Below are 25,324 nucleotides of genomic sequence, written 5' to 3' on the forward strand. Positions count from 1 at the left end.
TGAGTAAATGTATGCCCTCCATTTTGAAGTGGCGATACAAAACATACTCGTTTAGATCCCGCAAATTGATCACAGGTCTGTGCCCTCCGTCCTTCTTCTTTACCAAGAAGATATTGCTGAGAAATCCAGGACGATTCATGGGAACCGGGGATATGGCACGTTTGATATACAGATCGTTTATCTCTGAGCGAATCAGGTCTTTGTCCGTATTTGAACACTGAATTAGCCTCGGCCACCGTATTTGCACCGGCGGAGCTATAAATTCTATGACATAACCCCTGACCACTTGCAGTACCCACGCGTCTGAGGTAATCCATGACCAAGCGGGGAAAAAATACCGCAGTCTGCCCCCTATCGGGATCCTCTACTCTTGGAAAATCCACGAGATCCTCCTCTCGCCCTCCAGGGACGTCCTCGAGTAGGGAAGAATGGAGAAGGAGCCGCTGGATGCACTTGGGGTCTGTCATAGACATATTGCACTTGTGTTCTGTGATAGGGTCTATAAGTGGGGCCTCGGCCAGAAGGACGACCCCTACTCCTCCCGGCCTTTCCGAAAACCTTTTGGCCTAGGGTCTTTTTAAGTGAAGTCTGTGCCTTGTCAAGGCTTGAAAACAGACCGACAAATTTGTTGATATTTTTTATAAAAGAATCTCCGAAGAGGAGACCCTCAGCCGAGGAACCCGGTTCCTCGGTGGCCAGGTGTGTAAGTTGCGGGTCAAGGCGCATGAGAATCGAGCGACGGCGCTCGGCTGACATCGCCGTGTTGGCGTTACCCAACAGGCACGTCATTCTCAAGGCCCACCCTCCAAGGACCTCAGCGTCCACTGGCTCACCCGTGGGAACGGCATGTTCAGCCAGGTTCAAAATCTTGGTCAGGGGTCCCAGCAAGTCTAACATTTTATCTTGCACTCCTTTAAATGAGTGGTTGACTCCCCGTCTTGGGTTTTTTCCCGATTTCAGTAGGTACTTGACCAATATTGGATCCAATTCAGGGGTCATTGCAATCTTATTGTCAAGCGATGTCCTGGGGCATTCCGCCCTTAATTTACTGCGATTACCCCTATCAAGGGGTTTCCGAAGCCATGATTCCAAGTATTTCGCCACTTGTGGCAGGGGCGCCCACTCCCCGGACCGCGGGTGAGAAATTTCATCCGGGTCAAAGAATGGGACACCTTTGGAATCCAGTACTGTATGTGAAGATTGGGCAGCCGTGGTAGCGGGACCAGGCAGAGTACGACCATCTTCCACACAATCATCCTCACCGTCACTGCTGTCGACGGAAGGGTTTGAGAGGTTGTCCGCTGAAACTGAGTCCTCCTTCGACTCCTCCATATAGGAGTCAGGCTTACAATGTTTTGCTGAGCGCGAAGTGCTTTGTCATCCTCACGGGCAGAGGGTTTGGCATCTGAATTGGGGGCGGAACCCGAAGGTACAACACCCTTAGTCATGTTTAAGCCATCTCCTGACATGTGCTGGGGTACAGGAGAGTTCAAGACGTCAGCGCAGTGGTGACGCTTCCGGTCTGATTTCCCTGATTTGTGCGCGCTAGGCGCCTGAACTGAGGGGACCGGGGTAGGAATAAAAACCGCAGGGTCGACCGTAGCCACCTGACAGGATTGCAACATCGCTAGAGAAACTGATTTTGAAATGGTCTCATTTACAGATGCCATGGCAGACGCCAAGGCGGAATGGACCGATCTATTAACAAGCTGGTGAACTTGTTCGGCTGACAATAATTCGGGCTCCTGCCCGGAAGCGGGGCCATCCCCCAGGGTCAGGTCAGCTTTAATGTCAGACATAGTGCAAAGTATTGGTATGGAAGGGGTTAACAGCTAGCAATATGGGGCTGTAAAGGAAAAAATAAATATTATATATTCACTCTAACTGACAATATTAGAAATACATATAACTATCAGAACGACTGGGGATTGAACCCTGAACTCAGCAAAGCAGCACTAGAAAGGCCAGTGACCTAACTGCTGAGCTACAGCTTCCAAGAGCACATTTCACTAAATATAATGTAAGTGTGAAAACTGTGTAGAAACAATACAATAACAGCAGGACTTGAACCCACAACCTGTGTTTACTGCAACTGTGGAGTTAACCGCCACACCACAGACAGAGCACTATAGTAAGCTGTACAGAAACAAGGGAAAGAAGAAAAACAGTGCTGTCCAGCTGCTGAACAGGGAGGGGGCGTGGCCACGAGTACAGGCACTCTCGTGGCTGCGTCCCTTCTGCAGCACAGAAGAGCAGAGAGTGAGAGGGGGCCGGCCCCCTCGCACTGTGAAGAAGAAGGCTGACGTCACCAGGAATGGCGGACTCTGCCACACTGAAGGGACTGCCGAGGACCACAGAAAAAGGGGGAGAAAAGGCAGCAAAGGCTGAGGGACAGTAAGTAGTGCAGAAAAATCACATAAGAAATAGAACATAAGCCCAGTATGGAATAGGGGGGGGGGGGGGGGGGTGTAGTGGAAAGAAAGCCTGGGAGACCAGAAAACAGGGAAAAAAGCAGTGAGAAGCAGTACCAGGCAGAAATGGACAGGGTCTGAAGTACTGACCCTGGTAATTGATAGAACAGTAGCAAGGGCAAATAGAAAAACTGAATATATATTAACAATGGGCCTAATGCCACAGTTCTCACAAGAGCTATATACTTATCTTGCTATTGAGCAGAAAGAAAGAGGAGGAGGCGGGTCCGGAGTCGGTTTATATGGAGCGTCCTGAGTTTGGATTGGTCGGATTGGAGATGGGAGGCGTAAGGGGTTGCTAGGCACCCTATACAGTTTTTTCTCTTGGTTATTAAAGTTTACACTGCATGTTTCTTTTTTTTTTTTTTTTTTTTTTTTTCGAATTCAAAAAGAAGTTTATTAAGGACCAATAGTAATACAAAAACATTAGAAACGTCATCCGCCAGGATATACATTTTCTGACAGGAAGCATATGTAAGCAATTCTGCATGAGATGGCAGCAATACATTGACAATGAGGAGATACAAATAAAGGCAGCAAATAGGCATATGAGGAGTCCCGGGAGCTACGCCTCCCAGTCATCCCGTACACAAGAAAGGGACGTGTAGCAGCCAATGCAAAAATGACAATAAGAAACATGAGAGCAAGTAAACCAGCATAATCAAGCCGGGTGAACAATAAATGATCAGTAGGCGGAATATGGGCAAGGAAAGACACTATAAGCCCGTAACATATCAACTAAATCAAACACAAACAACACCGAGAAGGGAAGACTAAACAACACAAACCGAAGAAAAGAGAGACGGAGAGGGGAAAAAAAGGAAAAGGGGGGATAAAGAAGGACACACTGGGGGAAAGAGGGAGGGGGAACCCGGGAAAGGGAGAGAAACTCCACCGTGGAGAAGGATCACCAGGGCCAGGGGCGTCCAACCAGTTCCCAAAAAGTGCGTCCTCAGGACCCCACCTCAGGGGGACAGGTTCAGGGCACTGCAGGCAGGGGAGTCCAAAAACGCAGACCACGGCATCCAGCGCAGCAGAAACCGCTCAGATTTGGATGCCGTCTCCGCCATGCACTCCTCCATCCCATGTATATAGATTACTTCACGGACCCAGTCAGAAATTGTCGGGGGTTGGGCAGATTTCCACTTTCTAGGTATGACCCTACGTGCCGCGGAGAGAAGAATACACACCAAGCCCGCCTTCATGGATTTGATCGAGCCCGGGAGCATCGACAGCAATACAGCCTGTGGGGAACAGGGAAAAGCAATGTCCGTCACCCTCTTAATGATCTCCAGAACCCCCGACTAAAATGGGAGAAGAAGGGGGCAGTCCAGCCAAATGTGAGACATGGTCCCGGGAGAAGCGCCACATCTCCAGCATACATCTGAGATGGAGGGATAGAAGCGGTGCAACAATGCAGGTACACGATACCATCTAGACAAGACTTTAAAGTTGGTCTCTTGTAATTTCACCGAGACCGAGGCACCATGACAAAGGGCATAAGCCTTGGTCCAATCCTGCCGGGCAAGAGTGCAGCCCAATTCCCGAGACCATCCCCCCTGATGAGCCAAAGGTTTAGAACAGGTATGATCACGTAAGAGGGCATAGAGAACAGAGACCAAACGACCAGGGGGGTCAGTACTAAAACAGAGGGACTCAAAGGGGAGCGGGGATCTATGAAGGTCCAGTACCTGCTTCCAATTAGAGTAAAAATGGGCAAGTTGCATATATTGCCATAAGTGAATGGGAGCTGGGGAACCACCTGGAACTATCTCCGCCAATGATTTAATGGAGCCCGAGTGTAAAACGTGGGCGCAAACTGTCACGATGCCGGCTGGCAGGTAGTGGATCCTCTGTGCCAGAGAGGGATTGGCGAGGACCGCGCTAGTGGACCGGTTCTAAGTCACTACTGGTTTTCACCAGAGCCCGCCGCAAAGCGGGATGGTCTTGCTGCGGCGGTAGTGACCAGGTCGTATCCACTAGCAACGGGTCACCTCTCTGACTGCTGATGATAGGCGAGGTACAAGGGAGTAGACAGAAGCAAGGTCGGACGTAGCAGAAGGTCGGGGGCAGGCGGCAAGGTTCGTAGTCAGGGTGGATAGCAGAAGTTCTGGTACACAGGCTTTAGACACACAATACGCTTTCACTAGGCACAAGGGCAACAAGATCCGGCAAGGAAGTGCATGGGAGGAGGTCAGATAAAGGCAGGGAGCAGATGGAAGCCAATTAAGCTAATTGGGCCAGGCACCAATCATTGGTGCACTGGCCCTTTAAGTCTCAGGGAGCTGGCGCGCGCGCGCCCTAGAGAGCGGAGCCGCGCGCGCCAGCACATGACAGCAGGGGACGGGAACGGGTAAGTGACCTGGGATGCGACTCGCGAGCGGGCGCGTCCCGCTGTGCGAATCGCATCCCCAACGGCCATGACAGTGCACCGCTCCCGGTCAGCGGGACTGACCGGGGAGCTGCAGGGAGAAAGACGCCGTGAGCGCTCCGGGGAGGAGCGGGGACCCGGAGCGCTAGGCGTAACACAAACAAAGACCGTCCCCCTGACCTTACCCAGAAAGGGACCTGCTACCGCACCCGGGGTGAAATCGGGGTTATCACGAAGAGGCGTGAGGGGGCCGTTGGGGCGCAGGAGACCCATCTTGTCAAAAAAGCGATGGCACACCCGGAGCACAGACCGCGCCACAAACGGGAGGCTCGCCATTCGAGAGGATGTCCAATACGATACTCGCAGCCAGGGGAGCGAAGTGAGCGGGACAGGTGTCAAGAGGGTCTCCAAGCGCACCCAAAGTTTCCCCTTAGAGTGGTGGAACCAATTCAGTATTCTCGTGGCTACCGCGGACAGGTAATAGAGAAAGGGGTCGGGGAGAGCCAGACCCCCCTCAGACTTAGGACGCACTAGCGCACTCCGAGCCATATGATGGCCCACCGGACCCCACACATATTTAGTCCACATTCTATCCAGGGCAGTGAAGAATGTGCGGGGGAGGAGGACAGGGATAGTTTGAAATTGATAGAGAAGACGAGGCAAAAGATTCATTTTGATAATGTTGACCCTCCCAATCCAGGAAAAGTCACGTCTGTCCCATTTAGTCAGGTCAGAGAAGAAAGAGGAGAGTAAGGGGCTAAAGTTCAAGTCATATGTGCGGGTGAGATCGTTGGGACCTGAACCCCTAGGTATGTGATAGAGGAAGTAGCCCATCTAAACTGATATCTACTTTTAAGGGCCGAGACCCCTATCGGGCCAAGGGAGACATCCAAGACTACACTTTTCGTCAGGTTCAACTTGAAGTTACTAAACCGACCATAATCAGAGATGAGCGATAGGAGGGCCGGGAGACTGGACTCAGGGGACGAGAGGTATATTAAGAGGTCATCCGCGAAAGCTGCACATTTAACCTCCTCGCCACAGACCTTGACACCCCTCACCTCCGTGCTCTGTCTGATTGCCTGGAGTAAATGTTCCATAGCTAACACATAGAGAAGAGGGGACAGGGGGCAGGCCTGCCTAGTACCATTACGTATAGCTATAGGGGTAGACAGGGACCCGTTAATGCGTACCCTAGCCTGAGGACTTGTGTATAGTGCAAAAATGCGTTGTAGCATCATAGGGCCCAAACCCAAATTAGAAAGGACCCCTCGCAGGAAGCCCCAAGCCACTCTGTCAAAAGCCTTCTCGGCATCCAGGGATAGTAAAATACAAGGAATGCGAGAGACCTGGGCATGATGTATCAAAGAGAAAGTCTTCAAGGTATTATCTCGAGCTTCTCTGGTAGGTACAAACCCCATCTGGTCCGGGTGGACGAGGGCCCCCAGCAAGGGGGACAAACGCTCCGCCAAGAGCTTTGCATACAGTTTAGCATCAACGTTTATGAGGGAGATCGGTCTATAACTCTGACAAAGGTTGGGGTCCTTGCCCTCTTTAGGGATGACCGTAATGAAGGCCTGTAGGAAAGATTGGGGGAAAGGAGAGGCATCTGAGACCGCATTAAAGGCCCCAAGGAGGCACGGAGACAACTCTGTAATAAGAAGTTTGTAAAACTTTGAGGTATAGCCATCGGGGCCAGGAGCTTTGCCGGACGGCATGGACTTAACAGTCTCCATTACCTCCTCCAGGCCAAAAGGGCGCTCCAGATCAAGAATCCTCCAGGCCAAAAGGGCGCTCCAGATCAAGAAGCGACTGGGGAGGGAGGGTGGGCAGCTTGGTCCTCCGCAGGTATTCTAAGAGAGCTGGAGGGGGGTCACCCGAGTCAGGGGTCTGAGAGTCCAGATTATAAAGGTCAGTGTAATAGGAATGAAAACAGTCTAAGATCTGGGAGGTCAGGTGGACCAGGGAGCCCGAGGACGACTTAATGGAGGGGACATGGAGGGCCGCCCTTTTATCCCGCAATGCCCTAGCTAGCATCCTACCCGCCTTATTACCCCATTCATAGTACACACTAGAGCAAATCTGACGGTATCTGTTATGTTGTTTATCTATCCGCACCTGTATCTCCCTCCGGACCGCAAGTAACTCACGGTAGACCTCCTCCGAGAGAGAGGATTTATGCCGAGACTCCAAGGAATTTAGTTGAGCGAGAAGGTCTCGCAACTTCTGAGATGCCTCCCGCTTAAGACGGGCACCATGTTTAATAAGTATGCCTCTAAGCACACATTTCAGCGTTTCCCAACGGCACTGAGGGGACGTGGGATCGCTGGCATGATCCAGAGTAAAATTAGCAATCGCTGCCCTCAGATCAGCCAGACACAGCGAGTCAGAGAGGAGCGATTCGTTAAGTCTCCACATAAAGTCTCTCCTCGGACCATTCGGCAGTGATATGTCACAAAAAACCGGTGCATGGTCCGAGAAAACAATGGAACCAATGGAGGAGGACAGTACCTGAGGGAGAAGACAGTGACTAACAAAGATATAGTCCGGCCTAGTGTATACTTTACGGGCGTGAGAATAGAAAGTGTAGTCACGTGTGTCTGGATGAGCCAGTCTCCATGGGTCCGTCAATTGCATAGAGTAGAGAAGTCGTCGGATCTTATTTAGCTGAGCATGAGACATGACAGAGGTCCCCGAGGAACAGTCTAAGGAAGGAAACAGAGAGACATTAAAATCCCCGCAAACCATCAACACCCCCTGGGAGAACGCGGTCAGGTCATCCAACACTGTACGCAGGAAGGACAGCTGGCCACTATTCGGGGCATACACATTGGCAATCGTGTAAGTCCTGCCTTGAATGGAGCAGGTAACAAAAACATAACGGCCCCCCTCCCCCACCTTGGAGTCCAATACCTGTAATGATAGAGACTTATGGAACAATATGGCTACACCCTTAACCTTCTGACTAGGGTCATTACTCTGGTAGCACGTAGGATAATAGCGGTTTCGAAGCACTGCAGCATGATCCCGGAGGAGATGCGTCTCCTGGAGGCAGACCACCATAGCCCTCTGCTTGTGCAAAGAGTAAAGAATCTTCGCTCTCTTCTCAGGGACGTTGAAGCCCTGGACATTCTGGGAGGCAATTTTAAGGGACGACATGGCCCAGACCAGCTATACCCAGCGGAGAGAGCGAGGAGTCGGCAGAGAGCGGGGACAAGGGTCAGGGGAGATAAGGGAAGGGACCAGAGGACCACACAGACAGGGGACAAGAAAAACACAACACCGGAGTAGGAGAGAAGGGATAAACAAGGAGGGGGAAGAGAAAGGGAAAACAAGGACGGCAGAGGGGAGGAAGAATCAACGACAAAGAGAACACTCAGGGGGAGAACAGGTACAAAAACCAGGACAAAAACAGCAGCTCAACAAACGGCTGCAAAAGTGGACTAAATATATAGCACAAGGCTAAGCACAGGCAGGGAATAATCCTGCCTCAACCTATTGGGGGCAATGTGGAGACAGAAGCATCACAACAGGAAGGAAAATGCCAGAAAAGGGAGAGGAGCCCCAGTGACCGGCACGGGGAGAGAGGGTAGCAAAAAAGAAAAGAGAGAGAGAGGCAGCAGAGGGGAGGGCATGTACGGGAGGGAAACAACCCGGCAATGGCTACAGCGCGGCCACATGGGCCTGCGTCATCCGCACCTAAAATAGAGAGAAAAGATAAAATAACATAAAAAAAAAAAAAACAGTGAGACAGCGGAAATAGCACTATACACAGGCATTATCAGAACGTCAAATCACAGGTAGGCAGCAATCAACCCTCTCGGAAACCTCCCGGCCTTTCCGTAGAGCCAGATCTGGTGCGATGGCGGCGTCGAGAGCGTTGGGGCCGCGGGGAGAACCTCTCAGATTGGGAGGAGCGCAGCCTAGGCTGAGGAGGGAGAAGGGGTCAGCAGACAGTTCCACCCATCCCGGGAGTGACACATGAGGGAGATCAAACGCCCGGAGAAAATGGGGGAGGTCCTCCAAGGTGCGCAAGGTAGCAGACTTGTCTTGGTGATGAGCATGCAGGGCAAACGGAAAGCCCCAGCGGTACACGATGTGGCGGGATTGCGTCTCATGCAGGAGGGGCTTCAGGGCTGCCCGCAGGCGAAGCGTGTGTCTTGATAAATCCGGAAAGAGCTGCAGCTTAGCCCCATCAAAGTCAAAGTCCCTGAGCTGTCGGGCCTTTTGCATAATCTCTTCTTTCTCAGAGAAATAGTGAATGCGACAGATAACGTCCCGTGGCTTAGCAGGGTCTGAGCTAGGACGGAGAGCTCTGTGTGCCCGGTCAATAGCAATTGGGGACTGAGCCGGACGGCCCAGGATAGAATTGAAGATGTCTGTTAACGTAGGCAGAAGACCATCAGTCCGAGTCGCCTCCGGGAGACCCCGTAGTCTGATATTGTTGCGACGGTTTTGGTTTTCCTGATCGTCCATATGAGAGTGCAATAGCTTCTGATTAACCGCTTGTTTAGAGACTGCAGCCCTAAGCTCAGCAATAAATTCCTGGGTGTCAGATCGAAAGGATTCCAGAGTACCAACTGTTGCGGAGAGGGTTTGCACCTCAGACTGCACCTCCTGGAGGTCCTGTCTCCAGGTAGAACGCAAGTCCTCCCTGAGGGCTACAATATCAGCCTTGGTTGGTAAAAAAGATAATAACGCTTGGAGCTCAGGGTGGGATTGCAGTATTTGGGCTGCAGCAGAGCTTGGCGGGATAGGATCCAGGACAGGTGCAGGGGCGGGCAGTTGTGGGGGCCTCTGCGAGAGTTGTCTCAGTCCCAAAGTCATCAGCTGGGGCCTGTAGGGGCCAAGGGCTACCCCCTGAGGAGGACCAGGAGGGGGCCGGTGAGGGAGGAGGGCGCACCTCCTCAGGTGCCCGGGAAAGTGGGCCCAGGGGGGGAGGTGAGGAGGGGGCTGCCACAGCAGAGTAGAGAAGGGGGGATCCCTGCGATTCAGAACAGTCCGCCATTGCCGTGGTGATGTCCCCAGTCAGGATGGGGACCCCAGATAGCTGAAGGGGCCACCTCACCCCCGTTGTCGCAGGTGGCGTGGGCAGGGGCTCAGCAGCCCAGTTGATGTCCGGCCTAGGACTGGAGAGGGGAGCTGAGGGCTGATACGGTCGGGGCTGCAGTGGCGTGTGCAGAGCGGCCTCCGCAGCTCCCGGCGGTTCCGGCAGAAGAGGGGCGCCCCGTGAGGTTAGAGCAGCTGGGGCAGGTAAGCACAGATCCCCGACGGGCAGATCAATCAGCAGCGGGACGGGGGGTATCCTATCCGGGTCCGCACACTCACCGGAGGCCTGGTGTCCCCGCCGCTTCTTCCCATCTCCTGCGCCTGAGGACCGAGATGGCGTCTGCTGCGAGGTGCCGCTGACGGTGGGCGGGGCTTCACGCTGCTGTGAGGGAGCGGAAGATGGCGGCGGCCCTGGGGGGACTGCGTCCATGGAGTCCTGGAGCTCGGCCAGGGGGGAAAAATTATTTGAGATCTGTGCCGGGGGAGCCCGGGAGTTTCCCACGCCCTTGGGACCTTTTAGTTTCATCCTCCGCACCATCGTACAGGTATTGTGGGCCTCTCTCTCCCGTGCAGTCACGGAGCTCACAGAAAAGACAACTAGACGGCGCGCATAGCAGGCCACGCCCCTCTACACTGCATGTTTCTTTCTGCTATTGAGCTTAATAAAGGAAGAATATGCATTGATACGAGCCTCCTGTCTGCCATAAAATTGGTTATTTTCTTCCGGTGGGAGAGGTCTCCATTGTCCCTCGACCGCAAGATCGTTCTCTCTCTCGTCAGTCTTGTCGGTCCTTTCTATGGTGGCTTCATTTTCCCCCTCATTTTTTTCGGGGGTGCTCCTTCCTGTCCATCCCTGCCAGTCTGTCAGGCTGGGGAGGTGTTTTCATGGACCACCCGGTCTGGCCCCCCGAGAAGCTTTTTCCCCTTCAACATTTTGGGGCCTAGGGCAATTCTTTCTTTGCTTGCTTCTTGGGAATTTCCCTCCTGGGCGGAACTCAGGTTTCCTGCCATCTCAGTTATCTTCAGTCTGGCCGTCCCTGGGATGTGGTCTTCTCGGCCTGTCCTCAGTTGTCCAAGGCCACTGGTCCCTACATCCAGGGGTGTTTGCTGTGATCTGCAACCCCTGGGGCGCTTCAGGCGTGGACCTCTGCTTGTCCCGCCACAACCGAAGCATTCCTCTCTTGGTCGAGCCTTGCCCTACCTTGTCTATTTGGTGGTGGGGCTTTGCCCTACCTTATCTGTTTCCTCCCTTTCTTCTCTTTTCGGGGTCCTGAGGAAACTCTCAGTGGGACGTTTTCGCCATTCTAGTGGCCCAGTCTGGGCCCGACGTGCGTGGTACGTCGTCATGGTCAGGCTCCTGAACGACTTTACGTTGCGCCTTCCCTATCGTCCAGACCTCCTATCTCAGGTCTCCTGTGTCACCCCTATTACCGTCTCTGCTTTGACGGCGTGGCGGTCGAGACCGCGGTTTTGAGAGCCGTGGTTTCTCTTCCCAAGTCGTTCGCACCATGCTCAGGGCTCGTAAGTCCTCCTCGGCAAAAATTTACCACCGTACCTGGCAGTCTTATTTTAGTTGGTGTGAAGCTCAGGTCTTGTCTCCTGTTACCTTTTCGGTTTACCATCTTCTCTCTTTCTTGCAGTCGGGATTGGAACTGGGGTTGTCCCTCAGTTCCCTTAAGGGTCAGGTTTTGTCCCTTTCTATTCTTTTCCAGCGTCCTCTGGCTTCTAATTCTCATGTCCGGACCTTCCTTCAAGGAGTAGCACATGCTGCCCCTCCTTATCGGTCCCCTTCTCTCCCGTGGGACTTAAATCTGGTTCCGGGTGTCCTCCAAGGTCCCCCTTTTGAACCTCTTAGGGAAGTGTCCTTGTGCCTTCTTTCTTGGAAAGTGGCGTTTCGTATAGCTATCACCTCTATTCGGAGAGTGTCCGAATTGGCAACTCTTTCCTGCCGTTCTCCGTTTCTGGTGATTCACCAGGACAAGGTCGTTTTCCGGCCAGATCCTTCTTTTTTGCCTAAAGTCGTTTTGGCTTTTCATCTCAATGAGGACTTCGTCCTTTTGTTCCGCTCCTTCTCATCCCAAGCCTTTACTCCACAATCAACCTCTCTGTCACCGCTTCCTTCGTCAGTGCGATCCTTTTTTGTCCTTGCAAGGGATACCTGCTTCCAAGGCCACCTGCTTTCGGTGGATCCGGTCTGCTATTTTGGAAGTCTATCACTGTAGGGGGAAGATCCCTCCCTTCAGGGTTTTGGCTCATTCTACCCGTTCTGTTGGGGCTTCTTGGGCTCTCCAGAACAAGGCCTCGACCTTGCAAATCTGCAAGCTGCTACCTGGTCATCTTTGCATACTTTCTCGAGGTTTTTACCGGGTTCATACCTTAGCATCGGCTGATGCTAGTCTGGGCCGGAAGGTGCTGCAGGCGGCGGTGGTTCAGCCGTATGCCTAACCAGGTTTTCTTCTTCCCACCCAAGGGACGGCTTTGGTACGTCCCATGGTCTGTGTCCCCCAATGGAGCCGATAGAGAAAAGGAGATTTTTTATTACTTACCGTAAAATCTCTTTCTCGAAGGATCCATTGGGGGACACAGCTCCCACCCTTTTGGGTTTCTCTTTGGCTCTCTGTCCGAGGGTGAGTTCAGTTATATATATTTCTCTGGTTCTCGGACAGCTCGTGTTTTCTTCTTGACCTGTCGGTCCTCTCCTATTGCTCTGGAACTAAAGCTGATTAGCTTAGGGCCTGGAGGCGGGTATATCCTGCTGGGAGGAGCCGACTTTTTTGTTGCCATAGTGTCATACCTCCTAGAGACAGCAGCATACACCCCATGGTCTGTGTCCCCCAATGGATCCTTCCAGAAAGAGATTTTACGGTAAGTAATAAAAAAATCTCCTTTATATTTTTAACTGAAGTTTTTATTAAAGGAGAAGTCCCATGTAGAAAAAGTATTGTGTTTTAAATGCAGAAGCAAAAGTTATATCACTTTGTAAATCACTGACTTCACCCATCTTGTATATAAAACCTGTTTTTCTAGCTTCTTTGTTCAGAGAGGAAGTTCAGCAGCTCCCTGTTCTGATGACTTGCGACCCCCCATTGAGCTGCATTATGCTGGGGGCCGTGATGTCACAATTTCCCATAGTTCTGCAGCTTAGCCAGCTCTGTGCACGGCAAGGGAACCTCCCATGTGCAGCTTCAGCCAATCATAGAAGCCCCAGTGAGCTGAGCTCACGTGTCTTCATCTCCTCGGCAGGGAAGCATCTGACAGCCAGCTCAGTGTTTATAAGAGCAAGAACGATGTCCCAATGTCCCGAGAAGAAGCAGAGGGGGAGGGGGAGATCCCTGCTTTGCCCTGCACTGATCACAATCTGACAGCAGGTCAGTCTGAAAGAACAATGTCCTGAGAATAGAAGCAGGGGAAGGGGAAACACTGAGCCTGCTGTTAGGAAAGTGATCAGTGTCTAGGTCAGTGTATCCCAACCAGGGTGCCTTCAGCTGCTGCAAAACTAAAAGTCCCAGGCATGCTGGGAGTTGTAGTTTCACAACAGCTGGAGGCACCCTGGTTAGGAAGCACTGGTCTAGGCTGGGCTACTTCTGTGATTAACTGAAAGGCATTATGGGAGACAGGAAGTCAGGGACCTCCATGTACCAGGAAGTACCGATCTTTCAGAGGGGATTGCAGGAGAAGGGAGAGGGTGAGATACATGAGGAGCAGATTGTCAGAATGGTGAGCTCATGCACTTTCACATGATAGAAAAAAAAATTTGTGACTTGGTCCATGATACTTCTTCTTTATTCTCGTCAGGACGCAGGGCGTATGGATACGCCCTGCTTTCCGAGTCCTTAAGGATGCAGGGCATATCCATACGGCCGTGGAAATTCCGGTCCCAAACGCTAGCTGGTTGGGGACTGGAGCCAGATGCCTGCTCAAATCGTTCAGCAGGCATCCCGGCATATCGCCCAGGGGGGTCATTATGCCCCCCCATGTTGGCGATGGCCGCAGATCGCTGGACAATTCAGTCCAGCGATCTGCGGCGATTCCGGGTCAATCGGGTCTCCAGTGACCCGGAATTACTGGCTGATCGGGGCCGTCTCTGACGGCCCCGAACAGCCATAGCCAGCAGGGGTGAGGTGGCACTGGTGCCACCTCACGATCGCCCTGATTGGTCGGCCGGATTACCGGCCGACCAATCAGGGCGCCTGCTGCGGGTGTCACTCCCGCAACTCGCTCCGCCTCTCTTCCGGAGGACGTGAGCGGGTGCGGGACGTGCACCCCGGGTGCTGGGGACCCCGATCCCCGGCATCAATGTTGGAATCGGGGCCCCAGGAGCAGCGGCGGCGGGACTGACCTGTGTGTCGGCAGCAGCAGGAGGTGAGTGACAGCCTCCTGCTGTTGCTTAGCAACAGCTCCCAGCATGCAAAAAGGGCATGCTGGGAGCTGTAGTTATGCAACAGCAGGAGGCAGACAACCACAACTCCCAGCATTCCCTTATGGGCATGCTGGGACTTATGGTTTTGCAACAGCTGGAGGCACATTTTTTCTATGGAAAAGTGTACCTTCAGCTGTTGTATAACTACAACTCCCAGCTTGCACAAACAGCTAAAGTGCATGCTGGGAGTTGTAGTGGTGCATCTGCTGGTTGCATAACTACAACTCCCAGCATGCCCGTTGGCTGTCGGTGACTGCTGACAGTTGTAGTTTTGCAACAGCTGAAGGCACAATGGTTGTGAAACTCAGAGTTTCTTTTTACCTAACTCAGTGTTTCACGACCGGTGTGCCTCCAGCTGTTGCAAACTACAACTCTCAGCAGTCACCGTACACTATGCACCGTACATGCTGGGAGTTGTAGTTTTGCAACAGCTGGAGGCACACTGGTTGTGAAACACTGAGTAAGGTCACAAACTCAGTGATACATAACCAGTGTGCCTACAGCTGTTGCAAAACTAAAACTCTCAGCATGTACAGTCTGTCAGCGCATGCTGAGAGTTGTAGTTTTGCAACAGCTGGAGGTTTACAGTAAGTATCCGGCTGCAAGTTTGAGCTGCGGCAAATTTTCTGCCGCAGCTCAAACTGCCAGCGAGAAACTACTGTGAACCCCCGCCCGTGCGACTGTACCCTAAAAACACTACACTAACACAAAATAAAATAAAAAGTAAAAAACACTACATATACACATACCCCTCCCTACACAGCCCCCCTCCCCAATAAAAATGAAAAACGTCTGGTATGCCACTGTTTCCAAAACGGAGCCTCCAGCTGTTGCAAAACAACTACTCCCAGTATTGCCGGACAGCTACTGACTGTCCAGGCATGCTGGGAGTTTTACAACAGCTGGAGGCCCCCTGTTTGGGAATCACTGGCGTAGAATACCCCTATGTCCACCCTTATGCAATCCCTAATTTAGACCTCAAATGGGCATGGCGCTCTCACTTTGGAGCCCTGTCGTATTTCAAGGCAACAGTTTAGGGTCACATATGGGGTATCGCCGTACTCGGGAGAAATTGTCTTACAAATTTTGGGGGGTATTTTCTGCTTTTACCCTTTTTAAAAATGTAACATTTTTGGGAAAACGAGCATTTTAGGTTAAAAATTTTTTATTTTTTTTTATTGTCTCAAAAAGCCAAATATGACTCCTTCTCTTCTGAGCATTGTAGTTCGCCCGTAGTGCACTTCAGGCCAACTTATGGGGTACCTCCATACTCAGAAGAGATGGGTTACACATTTTGGGAGGTATTTTCTGCTATTAACCCTTGCAAAAATGTGAAATTTGGGGGGGAAACATTTTTGTGAAATGTTTTTATTTATTTTTTTACGTATGCAAAAGTCGTGCAACACCTGTGGGGTATTAAGGCTCACTTTATTCCTTGTTACGTTCCTCAAGGGGTCTAGTTTCCAAAATGGTATGCCATGTGTTTTTTTTTTTTTTTTTGCTGTTCTGGCACCATAGGGGCTTCCTAAATGCAACATGCCCCCCAAAAACCATTTCAGAAAAACGTACTCTCCAAAATCCCCTTTTTGCTTCTGAGCCCTCTACTGCGTCCGCCTAACACTTTACATAGACATATAAGGTATGTGCTTACTCGAGAGAAATTGGGCTACAAACAAAAGTATACATTTTCTCCTTTTAGCCCTTGTAAAAATAAAAAAATTGGGTCTACAAGAACATGCGAGTGTAAAAAATGAAGATTGTGAATTTTCTCCTTCACTTTGCTGCTATTCCTGTGAAACACCTAAAGGGTTAAAACGCTTACTGAATGTCATTTTGAATACTTTGTGTATTTTTTATTATGGGGTCATTTGTGGGGTATTTCTAATATGAAGACCCTTCAAATCCACTTCAAACCTGAACTGGTCCCTGAAAAAAAGCGAGTTTCAAAATTTTGTGAAAAATTGGAAAATTGCTGCTGAACTTTGAAGCCCTCTGGTGTCTTCCAAAAGTAAAAACACGTCAATTTTATGATGCAAACATAAAGTAGACATATTGGAAATGTGAATAAAAATAAAAAATATTTGGAATATCCATTTTCCTTACAAGCAGAGAGCTTCAAAGTTAGAAAAATGCAAAATTTTCTAATTTTTCATCAAATTTTGGGATTTTTCACCAAGAAAGGATGCAAGTTATCACAAAATTTTACCACTATGTTTAAGTAGAATATGTCACGAAAAAAACAATCTCGGAATCAGAATGATAACTAAAAGCATTCCAGAGTTATTAATGTTTAAAGTGACAGTGGTCAGAATTGCAAAAAACGTCTGAGTCCTTAAGGTGAAAAAGGGCTAAGTCCTTAAGGGGTTAAGGTATTTTTCATAGATACAATCCAGGGTACCATATTTAACACATGCAATGGTCTTCTCTGGACCACTGTATGTATGTTAAATATTGCAACCTGAGGCCATTGTAAGTTTTGGATCACTGTTCTTGCCTCCCTCGTGCCGCTATCTCCTAGCTCCAGTCACTGTTCTGCAGTGCTTCTGGTTTTGGTGATGTGTAGTCAGTCATGCTTAGTCAATCAGCGGCCACAGCAGTATCCCACCTCGGGCCTACTCAGTCAATCAGTGGTTATGACATAATGTTCCTGAACATGGTAGCTCCTCACAGCAGGGTTTGGAGGTTTGTGGCAGTAAAACGCGGAAGATAAGCATATATATAATTTTATCTTTATTTTATATTTTCTCTCCACCTCATTGACCCAAATTTAAAAAAATCTCCACCCAGTTAACCTTTTTAATAAATTGTAGGCACAGGGAATATCTTTCATTGATTCTTAGTTTGTATGATCCTTCCCTGTTAGTAGTTTACGGTTTCATGCAATGTGCATACTTAAAACTTTTTTTTTTTTTCTAATAGACACATGTCCCAGGACACCGCGGCAATCCAGGAAATGAAATGGCAGACCGACTGGCCCGAAAAGGAGCAAGAAAATGAGATTGTTACTTATATATTGTGCGCAGTTCAATTATAGAAGTTAGAAACTTTTATAGATAAATATTTATCACAATAGGGTGATCCTTTACAATGCATTTACTACATGCAATAAAAGCGCGATTTAACCTTGTTTGTGTGATTTGTGACAAGAACAAATGCACAGATCACACTTTATGTTATGACTGGTTTATATTCAGTGGCTTTGAAAGCTTATTTACAAATTTAATATCTGAACATTCAAAAAAATTCAGGTTGGAATAAAGTTTGCATTGTTCAGTTTGTGTTTTTTTTTTCTTCTTTTTTTTTTTTTCTCTCTCCTCCTCTGGAACTGTGGATATGTGAAAAAGGTGACTGAAATATCCTAAATTCTGTAGGTGGCACATGAGTTGGCTTAATGGCTCCTTCTACCTGGATAGAAAAGGTATCGCGTATCCTGCGTACACACTCGGGGAATATTCAAAGACTTGTGGTAGAGCTTTTTTTTATTTTGCGAGTTTTATCTGTGCCTCATTTTCAGAAGTGTGTTTTTGTCTTTTAAAAAGTTGGGACAAATAGCACCTCATTTTAATACCAGGTATACTTGGTATTAACTGCGAGACTTTGTGCACCAGAAAGTGGTGCAAAACCTTTGAAAATAGGGTGTTTATGGCTCAAAAAGCCTAACCACGCCCCTTAAAATAACAGGGCGCTACATATCTTAATATGTGGGGCGAATAGCAAAGTGGGGCTAAATTCTTTAACCCCTTAAGGACACAGGGCATACCTGTACGCCCTGTCCCGGTTTAGGCCCTGGGCTAATAGCGTGCAGCACCGATCGTTGTGCTGTGCGCTATTAACCCTTCAGATGCGGCGATCACATTTGATCGCCGCGCTGAAAATGAAAGTAAACGCTTCCTGTCAGCTCAGTCGGGCTGATTGGGACTATTGCGATAAAATCGCGATGTCCCGATCAGCTAGGACGCGAGCGGAGGTCTCCTTACCTGTCTCCGTCTCGTCCGATTGGCGTTTGATTGCTCCTGAGCTACAGGCTTGAGCAATCAAGCCCCTATGTGGGAGCTTTAAAAGTTAACAAAGGTCATTTAACCCCTTCCCTAATAAATGTTTGAATCACCCCCTTTTCCCTTAAAAAAAAAGTGTGTAAATAAACATGTGGTATCGCCTCGTGCGTAAATGTCCCAACTATAAAAATATATCGTTAGTTAAACCGCACGGTCAATGGCGTACGTGCAAAAAAAAATCCAAATTCCAAAATAGCGTATTTTTGGTATTTTGTATATCATAAAAAAATGAATGAAGCGATCAGAAAGTCTGATCAATGTAAAAATGGTACCGATATAGGTGTCAGAAGATGACAATTTTAAACGTATTAATTTTCGTGCATGTAGTTATGAGTTTTTTTCAGAAGTTCGACACAAATTTTCGTTACAATATTACATTTTTTTTTTTCTTCAATTTTGTCGCACAATGAATTTTTTTTTCCATTTCGCTGTGGATTTTTTTGTAAAATGACTAATGTCACTGCAAAGTAGAATTGGTGGTGCAAAAAATAAGCCATCATATGGAATTTTTTATGGAGTCCTTAAGGGGTTAAATATCCCGCCATTGTGGCTAACAATACTGCAGCTAATAACAGCATGCATGTTCAGCTGTGAGGCTAAGTTTCTACTTCACTTTGACATTTTTTTTCCACTCTTTTTTGGCGTTTTTCAGCTCCTTGGTGGTTTTCCAAAATAGAGGCATGTTGAGCCACTGGCGATTTGTTTTTTAAATCAAAATCGTGGTGTTTTCCTCCCATAGAAGTCTCTCCCATAGAAGTCTATGGGAGTGAAAAAACTCCAAGGAAAACGATATGTGGTTTTCAACTTTGGCGTTTTTGCAGGCGGCTTTTATTCTTTTTTGGACTTTAGCGATCCAAAAAAGTGATGGAGATACTTTTTTTTAAATAAAAGTTCGTAGGGTAACATTAAAAAAAAAAAAGATACAGTAGTGAAGGAAAAATTGTATCTTACGAAATGTATCTTTTTTATAACAAATTTTTTATAAATTTTTAAACGGATCAATTTATGTGTGCGGGCAGGGACCTAAAAATGTAGCCGACAATAATAAAAATGTAGTGTGTATATGTTTTTACTTTTTTTCTTTATTATTTTTAAATTTTTTTAGGTAGTAGTACTACTACTCCCAGCATGGAACACACTGTTCCATGATGGGAGTAGTAGCACCTGTTCTAATTGACAGATCTCCCGTTGCGATCCTCCTGTATAATATATAAATGCAGCCAGCCGCTCTTCTATGGTCCCCTGCACTGCCGTATATATACACCTATTCATATTTCCCACAGAGAGCTGTGTTTGGTCAGATGGTTCCAGCCAATTACAGCTCTCTGTGAGAAATATGAGTAGGTGTATAAATACGGCAGTGCAGGGGACCATAGAAGAGCGGCTGGTACTACTTCCATTATGGAACAGTCTGTTCCATGCTGAGAGTAGTAGTACTACCTAAAAAATTTAGAAAAAAGTGAAACACACACACTTTATTAAAAATTTATTAAAATCTTGTTATAAAAATATATACATTTCGTTAAATAAAAAAATGTTTTTCATCACTACTGCATCCTTTTTTTTTTTTTTTGATACACAACAAATTTTGGGTACCAAAAAAACTGCCAAGGTGCAATTATCACACAAATGAAAAAACACCAGATGCAGGAAATTGCACTGCCGTTTTTTCAGGCGTTTATTTTTTTCAAACCAAAAAACCAAGTAGAAACTTAGCCTGAAAGATCAGAACTGCTGTAAAAATTGCGCATTTTACCATAATCTGGGCAATTGAAGGTAAATGTGCCACTTTTACTGTGATTTCAGAAATCTGCAGCATAAAAATCATGCTGTATTAAGCTGTGATACCACTAACTAGTACAACATGTTTACAAAGCCCAAACAGTGAAAACAATAGAACATTCGGCAGAGGAGACCCTATAAAATGCTTGATACCCCACTCATGCAGCAATAAAGATATATGGGGGAATCAAACTTTTGACTTTCTGGTTGTCCTATGGCAGCAAGTTCTTTTTTAGAAAAGTAGTAATTAAAGTCAGAAGTGCGTTCACTTTTTTGCAGTGGAAGCTGATTTATCAAATTTAAAATTGCCACAAACTTTTGTGCGCACTCAAGTTAAAACTATACTTTGAAACTTGCTTAGATCTAAGCTATTTACGAATGTGCACCATTTAAATACATTTGGGGGAAGTACATAACTTCATTTAGCTATACAATGGTGTCTAACAGAAGTTGCCGCTTCACAAATCTCTTCCAGAGGTAAATGGCATGTTTCCACCAACGAGGTCATTGTAAAGGGTTGGCCATTTATATGGATACACCTTAATAAAATGGGAATGGTTGGTTATATTAACTTTCTGTTTGTGGCACATTAGTATATGTGAGGGGGGAAACTTTTCAAGATGGGTGGTGACCATGGCGGCCATTTTGAATCCAACTTTTGTTTTTTCAATATGAAGAGGGTCATGTGACACATCAAACTTATAGGGAATTTCACAAGAAAAACTGCTGTTCTTGGTTTTAACGTAACTTTATTCTTTCATGAGTTATTTACAAGTTTCTGACCACTTATAAAATGTGTTCAGTGTGCTGCCCATTGTGTTGGATTGTCAATGCAACCCTCTTCTCTCACTCTTCACACACTGATAGCAACACCGCAGGAGAAATCCAGTATCCGTAGTTTCAGGTGCTGCACATCTTGTATCTTCACAGCCTAGACAATTGCCTTCAGATGACCCCAAAGATAAAAGTCTAAGGGGGTCAGATCGGGAGACCTTGGGGGCCATTCAACTGGCCCACGACAACCAATCCACTTTCCAGGAAACTGTTCATCTAGGAATGCTCGGACCTGACACCCATAATGTGGTGGTGCACCATCTTGCTGGAAAAACTCAGTGAACGTGCCAGCTTCAGTGCATAAAGAGGGAAACACATCATCATGTAGCAATTTTGCATATGCAGTGGCCTTGAGGTTTCCATTGATGAAGAATGGCCCCACTATCTTTGTACCCCATATACCACACCATACCTTAAATGTTTGTGTTCCAACAGTCTTGGAGGGATCTTTCCAATGTGGGTTAGTGTCAGACCAATAGCGGTGGTTTTGTTTGTTAACTTCATTCACATAAAAGTTTGCCTCATCACTGAACAAAATCTGCGTAAACTGAGGGTCCTGTTCCAATGTTTGTTTTGCCCATTCCCAAGCACCTGAAACTACGGATACTGGAAGCCTGTGCTAGCATTTCTCCTGCGGTGTTGACAATCCAACACAATGGGCAGCACATTGAACACATTTTATAAGTGGTCAGAAACTTGTAAATAACTCATGAAAGAATAAAGTTACGTTAAAACCAAGCACATCATTGTTTTTCTTGTGAAATTTATTTATGAGTTTGATGTGTCACATGACCCTCTTCCTATTGAAAAAACAAAAGTTGGATTCAAAATGGCCGACTTCAAAATGGCCGCCATGGTCAACATCCATCTTGAAAAGTTTCCCCCCTCACATATACTAATGTGCCACAAACAGGAAGTTAATATCACCAACCATTCCCATTTTATTAAGGTGTATCCATATAAATGGCCCACACTGTAGATCTCGTGGTATGAGCAAGCAGACACTATGGAGGCTGCAGGTCTTCTAGGGAGCAACAGTGTGTGATTAGATTGTTAATCCTCCTGGCCAAAGATGATTTTCTTGGCTAAAAATATTACAAGTACACAAATGGAGATAATCATAAAGACCTGTGCTGAGGAAAACTTGACCAGTTGCCTGTAGCAACCATTCAGACTGTTTTTATTTTTCAGAGGCCTTTTCAAAAATAAAAAAAAGCAATCTGGCTGCTTTAGGCAACTAAGCAACTTTTTGTAAAACTTTTGTGTAAAAATGTTGATGACTCCTACCAGCCCCCCCCCCCCCAAAGTGTGTTTCAGCACAATAAGTCCCATGCTGGAACCAATATATGAAAACCCAGGCCTGAGCTTAACCTCTTAAGGATTCAGGGTTTTTCCGTTTTTGCATTTTCTTTATTTTTCTCATCACCTTCTAAAAATCATAACACTTTCAATTTTGCACCTACAGACCCATATGAGGGCATATTTTTTGCGCCACCAATTGTACTTTTTAACCCCTTAAGGACTCAGCCCATTTTGGCCTTAAGGACTCAGACAATTTAATTTTTACGTTTTCATTTTTTCCTCCTCGCCTTCTAAAAATCATAACTCTTTTATATTTTCATCCACAGACTAGTATGAGGGCTTGTTTTTTGTGCGACCAGTTGTCCTTTGTAATGACATCACTCATTATATCATAAAATGTATGGCGCAACCAAAAAACACTATTTTTGTGGGGAAATTAAAACGAAAAACGCAATTTTGCTAATTTTGGAAGGTTTTGTTTTCACGCCGTACAATTTGTGGTAAAAATGACATGTGTTCTTTATTCTGAGGGTCAATACGATTAAAATGATACCCATTATTATATACTTTTATATTGTTGTGCTTAAAAAAATCACAAACTTTTTAACCAAATTAGTACGTTTATAATCCCTTTATTTTGATGACCTCTAACTTTTTTATTTTTCCGTATAAGTGGCGGTATGGGGGCTCATTTTTTGCGCCATGATCTGTACTTTTTTTTGATACCACATTTGCGTATAAAAAACTTTTAATACATTTTTTATAAAAAAAAATTTAATAAAATGTATTAAAAAGTAGGAATTTTTGACTTTTTATTTTTTTTCGTTCACGCCGTTCACCGTACGGGATCATTAACATTTTATTTTAATAGTTCGGACATTTACGCACACGGCGATACCAAATATGTCTATAAAAAATGTTTTTTACGCTTTTTGGGGGTAAAATAGGAAAAAACGGACGTTTTACTTTTTTATTGGGGGAGGGGATTTTTCACTTTTTTTTTGTTTTACTTTTACATTTTTTTACATTTTTTTTTACACTTGAATAGTCCCCATAGGGGACTATTCATAGCAATACCATGATTGCTAATACTGATCTGTTCTATGTATAGGACATAGAACAGATCAGTATTATCGGTCATCTCCTGCTCTGGTCTGCTTGATCACAGACCAGAGCAGGAGACGCCGGGAGCCGGACGGAGGAAGGAGAGGGGACCTCCGTCCGGCGTTCTGAATAATCGGATCCCCGCAGCAGCGCTGCGGGCGATCCGATCGTTCATTTAAATCGCGAACTGCCGCAGATGCCGGGATCTGTATTGATCCCGGCACCTGAGGGGTTAATGGCGGACGCCCGCGAGATCGCGGGCGTCGGCCATTGCTGGCGGGTCCCTGGCTGCGATCAGCAGCCGGGATCAGCCGCGCATGACACGGGCATCGCTCCGTTGCCCGCGGTTATGCTTAGGACGTAAATGTATGTCCTGGTGCGTTAAGTACCACCTCACCAGGACGTACATTTACGTCCTGCGTCCTTAAGGGGTTAATGACATCATATTGTACTTTTTAATAAAATCATTTCACCACAAAATTTACTGCGAAACCAGAAAATAAATATTTGTGGTGCAAAATTTAAGAAAAAAAACACCATTTTGTAATTTTTGGGGGCTTCCGATTCTACACAGTGCACATTTCAGTGAAAATGACACCTTATCTTTATTCTTTACGTCCACACGGTTACAAGGATACCTAATTTATATAGGTTTTATTTTACTACTTAAAAAAAATTATAACTACATGCACCAAAATTTAGTATGTGTAAAATTGTCCTCTTCTGACCCCTATAACTTTTTTATTTTTCTGCAAAAAATATGCTAATTTTTTGCGCCGTGATCTAAATTTTTTATCGGTACCATTTATGTTTTGATGGGACTTTTTTATTGCTTTTTATACTTCTTTTTTTTTTTGGTATTCAAAGTGACCAAAAATACACAATTTTGGACTTTGGAATTTTTTTTTACGTGTACACCATTGACCATGTGGTTTAATTAACATTTATATTTTTCATAGTTTGGACACTTACGCACGCGGTGATGCCACATATGTTTGTTTTTATTTACTTTTTTTATGGGAAAAGGGGGTGATAAAAACTTTTATCAGGGAAGGGGTTAAATCACATTTACCAATTTTTTTTACACTTTTTTTTGCAATGTTATAGCCCCCATAGGGGACTATAACATACAATACCTTGATTGTAGACACTGATCAATGCTATGCCATAGCATTGCATTGATCAGTGTTATCGGTGCTCTGCTACTCCAGCCTGGATCTCAGGCATGGAGCAGCAGAGTGATGATTGGGCGGTGGGAGACAAGGTAAGGAGCTCCCGCTGTCCTTTCAGCTGTTCGGGACGCCACAATTTCACTGCGGTGGTCCCGAACAGCCCAATGAGCTAACCGGCAACGCTTTTCTCACGTTTTAGCTGCCACGGTCAACTTTGATCGCGGCATCTAAAGCGTTAATACTACACATTAGCCCGATCGGCAATGTCCGGTATTAGCCGCGGGTACTGGCTGCTGATAGCAACCAAGATGTGCCGGATATGAAGTGCGCACAGCTCCTGAGCGCGCTTAACATAACAGGAGTAAGTACCGTATATGCCGGCGTATAAGACGACTTGGCGTATAAGACGACCCCCAACTTTTACAGTTAAAATATAGAGTTTCGGATATACTCACCATATAAGACTACCCCTCCTACCGCGATGTACGGTACCTTGTAGTTCCCCCCACATTAGGTAGGCAGTATAGTTCCCCCACAATAGTAGGCAGCTCCCCCACAATAGGTCGGGAGTTACCCCACATTAGGTCAGCAGTTCCCCCACATTAGTAGGCAGCTCCCCCACATTAGTAGCAGTTCTCCCACATTAGTAGGCAGCTCCCTCACATTTGTAGGCAGCTCCCCCCACATTAGGTCAGTAGTTCCCCCACAATAGTAGGCAGCTCCCCCACATTTGTAGGCAATTCCCCCACAATAGTAGGCAGCTC

General features: G+C 46.9%; 2 protein-coding genes across 4 annotated transcripts in view; one reads left to right on the forward strand and one right to left on the reverse strand.

Moving 5' to 3' along the window:
- The window catches only part of LOC130361299 (ribonuclease H1-like), a 93,326-nt gene extending 75,742 nt beyond the window's left edge, over positions 1–17,584 (forward strand). Inside the window, exon 7 of the mRNA XM_056564107.1 lies at positions 17,231–17,584. Coding sequence (XP_056420082.1) covers positions 17,231–17,308 — 78 coding nt within the window. The 3' untranslated portion in view covers positions 17,309–17,584. The remainder of the gene's footprint in view (positions 1–17,230) is intronic.
- Positions 1–25,324, reverse strand: part of LOC130361297 (ribonuclease H1-like) — a 280,103-nt gene that overhangs the window by 194,981 nt on the left and 59,798 nt on the right. The window lies entirely within an intron of this gene.

The sequence above is a fragment of the Hyla sarda genome, chromosome 3 (genome assembly GCF_029499605.1).
Source record: "Hyla sarda isolate aHylSar1 chromosome 3, aHylSar1.hap1, whole genome shotgun sequence".
NCBI lineage: Eukaryota > Metazoa > Chordata > Amphibia > Anura > Hylidae > Hyla > Hyla sarda.